The sequence below is a fragment of the Colias eurytheme genome, chromosome 3 (assembly GCF_061535395.1).
Source record: "Colias eurytheme isolate Ceu_HAF_F1 chromosome 3, ilColEury1 Martin Lab GWU primary, whole genome shotgun sequence".
In the NCBI taxonomy this organism is placed as follows: Eukaryota; Metazoa; Arthropoda; class Insecta; order Lepidoptera; family Pieridae; genus Colias; species Colias eurytheme.
In genome coordinates, this window is record NC_142982.1 from 6,616,034 (window position 1) to 6,626,783 (window position 10,750).

At 31.7% G+C, this 10,750-nt stretch overlaps 2 protein-coding genes across 2 annotated transcripts; both read right to left on the minus strand.

The window, feature by feature from the left end:
* Window positions 1-1,181: 1,181 nt before the first annotated feature.
* Window positions 1,182-4,189, minus strand: Fcp3C (Follicle cell protein 3C). Its single transcript, XM_090118544.1, has 4 exons — window positions 3,869-4,189; window positions 3,346-3,502; window positions 2,749-2,928; window positions 1,182-1,360 (listed from the first exon to the last, which is right to left on the minus strand). Exons 2-4 carry the CDS (start codon window positions 3,487-3,489, stop codon window positions 1,187-1,189), a joined length of 498 nt encoding a protein of 165 aa, XP_089974670.1. The 5' UTR covers window positions 3,490-3,502; window positions 3,869-4,189; the 3' UTR covers window positions 1,182-1,186.
* A 3,178-nt stretch (window positions 4,190-7,367) lies between these two features.
* Window positions 7,368-9,162, minus strand: LOC149909655 (uncharacterized). The gene is made up of 4 exons (XM_090120189.1): window positions 8,893-9,162; window positions 8,607-8,777; window positions 8,245-8,486; window positions 7,368-8,214 (listed from the first exon to the last, which is right to left on the minus strand). Exons 1-4 carry the CDS (start codon window positions 8,999-9,001, stop codon window positions 7,729-7,731), a joined length of 1,008 nt encoding a protein of 335 aa, XP_089976315.1. The 5' UTR covers window positions 9,002-9,162; the 3' UTR covers window positions 7,368-7,728.
* Window positions 9,163-10,750: the final 1,588 nt, after the last annotated feature.

Below are 10,750 nucleotides of genomic sequence, written 5' to 3' on the forward strand. Positions count from 1 at the left end.
TATCGATAACATAATAACTGCAATCACTTCATCAAGTTAATCATTTACATAACGATATCTCGATTCCGTTCATAAAAAACACGAATAATTATTCATATCCATACATTACGATCATGTAGGTACTCGGAGTAAAACATAATTTAATCATACTAATAGGGATGCTCGACACCCGCATCGCAACAACATGCAACATAAACTCCCGCAGACTAAAACTAGGCCAAATTGATTGACTTATTTTTCTATTTACGACATACACTGCCCTATCCGTCTCGTCTGGGTAGAACAATGCAAGCTATTTGTATCCTACACAGGATCCTTGTTATTAGCTGTATGTTAATTTAAAAACGTAATGACCATTGTATGAATACAGTCTTGCTTTTTATTTATAGGAAGTTTTATGAAGTCAAGTATTTATTTCGAATAAGTCTTTGGACAAGATGTAATCGTAGACAATATAACATATGGATGAAAATGGAATGGATGGAAAATTAATTAAAACAACATGCGCTATTTTTGTTTTCACCGACACAAATTCAGACAATAATCACTGTATAAAAGTAATTTTATGGTCGAAAACTGCTACCAAAAATTAAATAAATCATTATTATGTTTCCTGTTATTTTTGGTTTTCTTAAAATAAAATAAGAAGCTTATTTATTGTATGTTAAAATGCATTTTTATTATCTTAATAAATACAATGTGATGTAAACTCTTAGAACAATAAACCCCGTATTGTACACTATTTTACTAAGTAATTACTAATTGCATCTAAGTTTACTACTTTAATTATATTTTATTGAGGTAAAAGTACTTATCAGCTTTAGTATTAACGTTATGTCATTATTCAAAATCTAATTGGATTTTCTAATAAGAATCCTTTATTAAAACGATGTCAAAGGTTTAGACAGTTATTCTTTACATTTTATGGTCGCTGAAACACAGCGAAAGCTATATCTATTAGGAGTCTTTAGTAGAGTAGAGTCTTTAGTATAGACTAGCGGTCCGCCCCGGCTTCAAATTTCATCAAAATCGGTCCAGTAGTTTATGCGTGAAAACCATACATACATACATACATACAAACCTTTCCTCTTTATAATATTAGTATAGAAGTATAGATTATATGTATTATAGGAGTCTGCAGGGTAGCTAGTTACTAGTATTGTTGTGTAATGTGTTGTATTTGTATTTAGCATTTGTGGTGTTGCCCGTCAGTACAGCAGAACTCCTTGCCAGCAGAGAAATTGGTTGGACTCCAGTCGCCGCCGCAGTTTCGGATGAAAAGGAACGCCCTCTCGCGGTGCACGTCGCGCTCTACCGCGCCACAGATCACTGGGCCGGCACGCGGCAAATATTTCAAAATCTACAAAAAACGTTTTATCGGTCACAAACTGTTGGACTTTTTTATAATTTTAATGCCTATGCTTTTCAAATATAATACAATAGATAAATATCAATTTTAACAAAGAATTTCAATATGTAGAGTTATGAAACAAATTGTATTAGACCAAAAGTATTATCACATTTTCATAATGCACTACATAAACAAATTTAACACTGCTTCTAAATATTTAATGTTGTTCTTAATTTTGTTCAATTAAAAAGGCACCCATGCCTTTTTAATTGAACAAAATCTGGCTATTAAGCGAAAAATTAGATTTATTGTAGAACGGGAATTGTGACTTACATCTAGTCAAATGAGTTCTTTCAATTTGAAATTGATTTTTAACTAAGTGTTCATGCGGAAACTAATTGCTCGAATAATTATATAACATTTTCAAAAAGTCTGTGAATACAACTTTGTCCTTTCTCTTACTGTAGATATACATACAATATACATTTGCGAAATGAATCTAAAGTTGAATATTTGCTTCTACTACAATAAACAAAATGGTCGAACTCAAACATTAGATACTTGAAAGAATGTGTTAAATTTTCATTACAACGATAAATATGATAAATCGTCTGCATATATATAGCAAGTAACACCCTTGTTGTAAGTATGGCACGGCGAATGCTATAAAACATGGTGTTATTATTGAATAGTGTCTCCTGCAGCTAATACTTAGGAAAGCGGTATCTCGGAGTAATTGCAGCAACATTAAGACTAATTGAAATGGAAATCTTTGAAGGAAGTGCGTCAATGTTTACGACGTTTACATATTTTATTGTCCGTCAGTCACTTTCTAAACACATGAAGTATGCAAACAAAATCATTGAACGTTTATTACCAACCCCGTGGAGCCAGTAAATTTGCAATTTATGTTTGTATAGTTATAAACTTTCGTAAGTATACGCGACAAAATGTCCACTAGAATTGATTTTGAAAGGACTGTTATAATACCAAGTCAGTGTTGTATACGCCTGTAATATTTTTTGTTGTGTGTGTGTGTTGTTTGTTGTAATATAAAACGATAAATAAATAAATAAAAATACATAATTTATATCGAAACGGAGACATAATAAATTACAAATTTCAACATGCTATTTACAAATATTAAAATGATAGATTGAGGCAGAGGGCCGATGTCTTATTTTAAGCCCCTTTCACAATGAGGTTTTTAAATTGGTCTCGATTTGAGATCGCGAATTAGATTGGGCTTAGTGAAGATCAGCCAATTATGTGGATAACTTAATTTAATATAAATCGAACATTACTTAATCATGACTTATATCTAGTTATTTTTTTTTTACTTAAAGAAGTAGTTACATTCATTAGTAAACAAAAAGACAATTTCATTCTTGACATACCACATCTAGGCATTTAGAAATGCATTGTTTGAAGCCGCTGGAACCACATGGTAGGATCGGACCTTCTGTGTCATATGTGACCACGGGCTCTCCCTGTGGCGGACCACGAGGCTTCGTCCGACGACCATCTTTGAAGCCCATTTGTTGCGACATGAACACCCCGCATTGACATGGCTCCAACTGTAAACCATGAAGGTAACTAGAAAATATTCTTTACATCTATATGTAGTTAGACCATAACTCTATTTTTTGAAGTTGTGACAATTTATCAGAGTTCACGTTTGATTTCACAGCTACTTACCATCTCAGCAAGTAAGCTTAATTTTTACCTACACTTACAATGTCCATTAACCCCTTCCTCTAATTGTGCCTTGTGTCCCTTCCTTAAAATACTTATAGCATCAACGTATTTTCTTTCCTAACATGTAATTGAACAGTTAGCAAAATTAGGTAGGTAGTTATAATATTTGATATCGGGTTACCAACTATTGAAAAAATAGACAAAAAAACTCTTCCACATTTAAATTAATTTATATATAGATATTTATAGGGATTATGACAAACAGTGAAGGTAAAGTTAAGGAACTAAACCCGTACCTCACTATCGTCATCATCGAAGTCAAAAACATCTATAGTCTTCAAGCTCTCGTGCTGGTCACGCTTAAGTTTGCGCCTGGCGTCGATCGCGGCAACTAACCACAAACACGCGGCCACCGTCGCCAACCGCCGGATTCCTTGCATTGTGATCTGATGACTTTATAAAGACCAATGTATAGGCAATAATAAACGAACGGGTATAAAGTGTTATTGCTCCTACTATCTACGGTTATAGATATGTAATCACAAAAGTTATAATAAAAATATGTTATGCAAAAATAAAAATACCCTCTCCTAATGTTAAATTAATCTGTATGATTTTTCTTGTCCTGCAAATTAAAGGATTTAATTAAACGTTTACTACCTTTAATATATTTAATTAAAAGGGCAGTGCCTTCAATTGATTTAATATAGGTATTAACTAGGTACAATTTTAAAATTAGAGAGTGATTTTTTTATTTATCAAATATATCACAAAAAATAAACACTGTCGCTATAATTTTATAACAAAATATTAACTTACGTTTTTCCAAATTTCTTCCCTTAAACTAATCACTTCATCACAGTTACATATCTACTGATACTACGGTAGGTGATTGAGACTATTTAAGTTAATTTTGTTCGAGGTATTCACGGAGAAAAGAATGCTTGTTCAGCACATTGCGATACGTGCCTTATTCACGCGAAGATATTGAACGTTTATATATGAGGATACAAATAACTCTACGTACGATATTGATAAGGAGTACTATGTAGGTAATATTAATAGGTATGTGTTTTTCTGAAGCTCATTCTTGTCACGCACCCTCCGTAGGCGTAAATGGATTGATTATTCCTGTCTTACTTTCATCATCCATTTTACCCACATACCCATAGAATACAACATAATATATAATATTTATATACACAATATCCACTATAATATGTGTAATCTATATATATAAAAGAAAGTCGTCTTAGTTACTCCACTTATAACTCAAGAACGGCTGAACCGATTTAGCTGAAAATTGGCAGGGAGGTAGTTTAGAGCCAGGAGAAGGACATAGGATACTAAATATTCACCACGGGCGAAGCCGGGGCGGACCACTAGTTGTAAATAAATAATTATTCGTTTATTGATAGAGGTAATATAGAGCAACAAGAAGCTGAAATAGCAAAGTGGTGATCGAGCTAATTTCAAACACACCCATATTACATTTATTATCTACTAATACCGTATGTGTACTTGCACTACATTTTAATGTTATTAAAGACTCTGTTTTTCTATTTTTCATGTAAATAATTGTACAGATTTTCTCATCAGCTCGGTACTTCCTAGTCTACCACAGTTATAGATGAAAGATCCCATAGTCGGGATTAGCACATTTTTATTTTTTACTTAACGTAAGAACGTTATTTTGGAATATTATATTCTTTATGTTTGAAGACAAACATAAAGAATATAATATTCCAAAATTATAATTATTATGTCACCTACTATAGTAGTATATACATAGTATGAGTTTTTCTTTTATATTATTTGTTTTTGATATAGAGCAAAGTGAGTTAAGTAAAGTAGAGCATTTAACATTAAATATATGTGTATTTTATACCCTTTTATAGTCCATATATCTTCGCTAAATAATTAATGAGTAAATTACTCAACACACAAATACATTGGTTCTTAAATCGCAGAAATTCATGAGAAAAAAAGAAAGCATTTAATTGGAGAATGTCGATTTATTTTACAATAAAGAATTGCACTGCCACAATACTTACAGATACTAAAATTACATTAAAAAAACATACACATCACAAAAATGTAGAGTTTTTCAGCACAAGTTCCGAGTTCATACAAGCAAATGCAACAAATTTAACTTCGGTACAGCAAAAATATTACAAGACAAACAGATATCAACAAGAACTTACAACATAATATCTTACAATGCTTTAACAAAAATGTTAATGACTAAATGTTATATACGGAAAAGTATTATTACATTAAAAAATAATTGTCGAAAAATCGATAAAACTTATCCTTATTTCTCTCGACTGCGGGCTTCAGTTAATTTAATTACATGCGCATATTATTTCAGATATTGAAACACTTGTGCATTGATATGGCATTGATTAATATTTTTATACGTCATCACAATAAAGTATGTATAAAGACTAAAATTGTTTTTAAAATCCAGGAGCTTGGTTTTAGCCCCAATCTATAGAGAGTTTTTGAATTATTTGTGATGTACAGTAACACCATGTAGTTAATTTAATATTATTTTAATTGAACGGTCGGAAAAAGAAGCATACAGCTCAGCGCTGTGTGGTTGAAATATGTATTTAATTTTAAACCCAACTATTTTTAAACTCCGCAATTTTTATACAATATCTCTCTTATATGACAAATTAATATCGTCAAGAATTCCGCATCCTCGGAGCTTGACAGTTAGGGCCGGCGCCCACTGCCGGCACGGCATGGCATGGCAGGGCAGAGGTTTTTATTACTAATGAAGTTATTTTGAATCTTATTTCAATCAGTTTAGAATTCAAGTTACTTTATTTCAATGCCACGATGCCGCGACGTGTCGCAGGATGCTGCAGCATGACGCGGCACGCCGCAGGATGCGGCGGCATGACGTGTCCTGCTGTTTCATTCCAAGGGATGCCGCGGCGCGCCATTGTATCCCACGAGGCGTATGCGTCACTTTGGGGTCGAGGAATTATGATTACTAGCTAGTTGAAATAAGGTTGAAACTTATTCAGCATTAGCGCGGAGCAAAACTGATGGATGCCAGAGTGGCTGGGCTTTTAGCAGGATGCCACGGCATGCCACTGAATGCCGCGGGATGCCACTGCACGCCGCGGGATGCCATTGCACGCCGCGGGATGCTCTGCCGTGCCATGCCGTGCCGTGCCGGCAGTGGGCGCCGGCCCTTAGGTACATTTTACATGTAAATAATTGTAATGGAAGGAAATTTATAGTTATACAGCTGCCTAGTTCATATTGAATATCAAACTGATTATAAACGAATTATTAGTCATAATTCATAAGATTAGACAAAAAAATATATCGAACAAGCTGTTTAGTGTTTTGCCTTTTTACCGCTTTTAAAAAAGAAGGTTCTCAATTCAGCCGGTACCTATATATTTTTTATGTATGTACATCGGGTTTGCTGAACTAATTTTTCTTATATTTATTAGCCTTATAAATTTTTAGTTTTATAATTTGAACGATTATTTTATTGTACATGTCGTGAAATACATCGAATGATTTGATACTTTCTAAGTAGGAATACAATAACTAAATACAAGATTTAGTAGTAAAATTTTATGACAATTTTTAAATGTTTTGTAGTCTTTTTTCATTACGACCAACATACTTACTTCATGTAAATATTTTCATTACTATAAACATTGAAATTTCATCATTATTATATAGATACACATTATCTCAAATACCTACATAATTAATAATTAATTAATCACAGAATAATAGGTATGAAATGAAATTTGAGTGAAATTATCCAAAATCGTTTTATAATAGTAATTTTTTTAGTTTACTTTGAATATTTTTACTTAATATGTACTAATTTAAATATATAAATACGTCTTCCACATTAATATGTTAAGATTAAATTGATTGATTTACTTTATTAGGAATCCTTTTTGAACGATTAATACTGCAAATAATTATACAATTGGAATAAATTGTGTTGGGAGGAATTTACATATTAAATACTTAAATAGTGTATGTAGATTATTGGAATTATCATGTTCTGAAAACAATTGAATGATATCCTTCAATAAAAACTATCAGTCTTACTGAATGTATCTTTTTTAATGGACAAGATAAATATCACGGAAACCTTTGTTTTTGTAAAGTTTTTTTTTTAATTACATAATTTAATTTATTTAATTTAATTTATTTAATTATTTATTGCACACACAAAGGAAGTAGAGACACATAAAGTACAGGTAAGAGGAAAACAAAGTGTACAAACGGTGGCCTTATCGCTAGGTAGCGATCTCTTCCAGGCCATACTGAAAATTGTACTCTGTAGTTCTTATGCTTAATTTATATTTAGAATTAAATTTGGCACTAATATACAATATTATAATACCATTACAAGCAAACAAAAGAACTTTAAATATGTTTGTAAATTATTTCTGTTATTAATATGTTTGTAAATTATTTCTGTTATTAATATGTTTGTAAATTATTTCTGTTATTCAACAAATATTGTTAAAAAATTATTAATATATTTAAACAACCTAAAATCCTTACAACATTGTTAATCTCACTTGCTTTATTTGTAGTATTTATACTGTAATACACTTCTTAGTGAAATGTTTAAATTAATTTGAGTGTTACAATAAACTTATATATAAAACTGCATCTTATTTCTAAGAGTCCTTCGCTAGCATCAGCTTTGCTTCTCCTTCAAATACAACCTTCTTTTCTTCTTCCACAACACAGAAGAATTTAACTTTCAACAATTTTCGTACATCAACAAGTTCGACGCTGATTGTTAACTTCTCGCCTATAAAACACTTGTTAGGAAACTTCATTGTTTGTGACACAAGAATGGTACCCGGGCCAGGTAGATGTGTTCCAATCAGACCAGCCACCAAGCCATTTAGAAAGGCTCCATGCACTATCGGCCTCTTGTTACCATTATTTTTGTGCAAGTAATTATGATCACTCGTAAGATTTGAGAATGTATCCAAATCCTTTTGCGTCAATGTTTTCTGTATTCTTATTTTATCACCTGCCTTAAAAGCTGCTCTGCTAAATGATGCTGTGTGTAATTTACATATTTTTTGGTAGTTTTTATTGTTCACTGCAATGTATGGAAACCTGTTTGACAGCATTCTGTTCATTTTTAATAGTATCTAACTGCCAATTGTGGTTACGGCTTATTTGTTTTGCTCTTGTTCTAAAAATATTGTAGCCAATTGTGATACCACTTTATCATTAGATTCTTTTAATATTTGCATTTGTTGTGATATTTCATAATCGTTCAGTAATGTTTTTGTCTCTTCAGAAAGATAAATAAATATAGTAATTACATCAGCAACAATTTCACTCTCTTCAGATTTTAATAAATCATGTAAAGGTTTCAGAGCATCATGTTTTATTAAATAATCGGCATTCAGGGGATCTGAAACACATTTTGATATTATCAAAATTTGATACCCATTTTATAGTTTTTGTTAATTACTAGTTCTATTTATATACTGATTAAACAGCTCATTGAAATCTTGTTAATATGACCATTTACCTGGACACAAGTTACAAATCCCTGTAGTTGCAAATTGCAAAAGTTTGGAATTAGTTTCATTCTTGATAACATATATAAAAATATCTAAAACTCCAACATCACGTATGAAACCATAGTTTATTGGGTCATATGCAAAATTAGCTAAATTTGCAAGCACTTGGCACTTAGCATCTGAAACAGAAAATAATACCATATGACCTTTGACATATTGATACTTTGGTATAGTTAACACTTATGTAATATGGTCACGAAAAGTAAATACTGTAAATACAATAATTATTCTTACCGTAAGAAGAAGAATTAATAAATTCGTCTACGAGTAATGATAAATAACTTTCACGGTCAGTTCCATTTTCTGGTGTATGTTTCTTTAGATAGGATAAACTTGTAAACATTGAGTTTTTAGTGCACAAATTATATGTATAAATATTAAATGCACCTTGTGATTTATTAATTCATAAATCACATAAATCAAACGGATAAATCAAAGTAATACCAATAATTAATTATTAAATTCAGTGTCCGATGTCGACTTTCATAATATTTTGACAGCACGTAAGTACCAACTACCAAACGTCATTTGTCAAGTTTTACCACAGATAAAGTAATATTAGGCTAAGTGTTACGGTTACCTAAGAAATGAAACTAAATTATTAAAGAAAAATAATACAGTTGAATTGAAAGCATTTTTGGATCGGAATTTGTAGATCTTGAAATCTCTGATTGTTTTTAGGTTTTTACAATCTTAGGGCGTATTCAGAAAGAAAGCTTGAAACTTATAAGCGCTTATAAGCGCTTATCGTCGCTTGTCAGCGCTGGTAGCCCGCGCAGGAAAATATATGATAAGCGCTGATCGACGCCGACAAGTGCTGGGCGCTGCCATATAAAATTTGTTTTGGTCTGCTTCAACCTGCTTCCTTTGAGTAGAACGAACCAACGTTGACAAGCGCCGATAAGCGCCGATAAGCGCTTATAAGTTTCAAGCTTTCTTTCTGAATACGCCCTTATGGTGACAAGTTACATGCTAATAAAAGATTTAAAGATATTTGATTGTATGCAGACTACATATTCAAATATATTGTTATAATCATTGGTATTACGGGCCCATTGGCCATTACCCATACCCTGTGCCCATCTAAGCCCATACCCATTTCATTGAATAATAACTTTTCATTTGACAATTGCTTGAAAATATTTAATTATTAAGTTTAAATAGGTACTATTTGACTGACCGGTTGGCTTGGTTGGTAGTGGCCTTGCCTTCCAAGCCAGAGGTCGTGGGTTCGATTCCCACCCGGGCCAAATATTTGTGTGATGAACATAGATGTTTGCTCTGTGTCTGGGTGTTAATTATCTATATTTAAGTATTTATTTAAAAATAATATATGTATGTTTATCAGCCATCTGGTTTCCATAACACAAGTGAAAGCGTAGTATGGGATCGTGCCGTCTGTGAAAATTGTCCTGAAATAGGGTAAACCACCCAATTATTGGCACTTTAAGCAGCTACTTCACAAAACCGGTGAAATTTGCATGAAAAATTATGTTTTAATTAAGAAAAAAACATTTATACTGATATGTATTCTAATCTATGGAGAATATTATAATGTACTTTTCAATTTTAAATTAAATCGCTTTATTTAATATAGTGAACATTTAAAAGAAAAACCTAAAATACCAGTTGCTGGCATAGTCAAACCTTTTATTGGCAGTGATTGTTACCTATTATTGTCACTATTCAAGACTAAAAAATATTTACTAGATCTTAAGTAGGGCTTTCAAAGTGTGTACTATGACATTTTAAAGTTAATTTGTACCATTTTTTTAAATAAACAAATCAAAAGACTTTGTTAAAAGAAATGTCACATTTATTTGTAGAGGAACATACCATTTCAGTTGGAACGCTTATTTTTAAATATGGTTTTAGACAACCAAAAAACCTACTTAAATAAAACATAGAACAATTTTAGCTTACGATTATTTTACATTTAATTAAATCACAGCTCTGGTTGAATGAGATCATAAGTAATTTTTAAGTTTCAATTAACATTTTTGTGTGCCAATAAAATGGATAAACAGATTTTTAACAGCCCAATTGTTGCCATACCACAAATAACTAAAAGTTGGCGGTTAAATTTTAAAAT

What these genes read in the sequence shown, in the direction of transcription:
- Fcp3C (XM_090118544.1), bottom strand. Translation starts at nt 3,489, where the DNA reads ATGCAAGGAATCCGGCGGTTGGCGACGGTGGCCGCGTGTTTGTGGTTA. An exon ending in TCGATGATGACGATAGTGAG is followed by an intron (nt 2,929 to 3,345) that starts GTACGGGTTTAG and finishes CATGGTTTACAG; the next exon opens with TTGGAGCCATGTCAATGCGG. An exon ending in TTTCTAAATGCCTAGATGTG is followed by an intron (nt 1,361 to 2,748) that starts GTATGTCAAGAA and finishes CGTTTTTTGTAG; the next exon opens with ATTTTGAAATATTTGCCGCG.
- LOC149909655 (XM_090120189.1), bottom strand. Translation starts at nt 9,001, where the DNA reads ATGTTTACAAGTTTATCCTATCTAAAGAAACATACACCAGAAAATGGA. An exon ending in GATTTGTAACTTGTGTCCAG is followed by an intron (nt 8,487 to 8,606) that starts GTAAATGGTCAT and finishes AATGTGTTTCAG; the next exon opens with ATCCCCTGAATGCCGATTAT. An exon ending in TAGAACAAGAGCAAAACAAA is followed by an intron (nt 8,215 to 8,244) that starts TAAGCCGTAACC and finishes GGCAGTTAGATA; the next exon opens with CTATTAAAAATGAACAGAAT.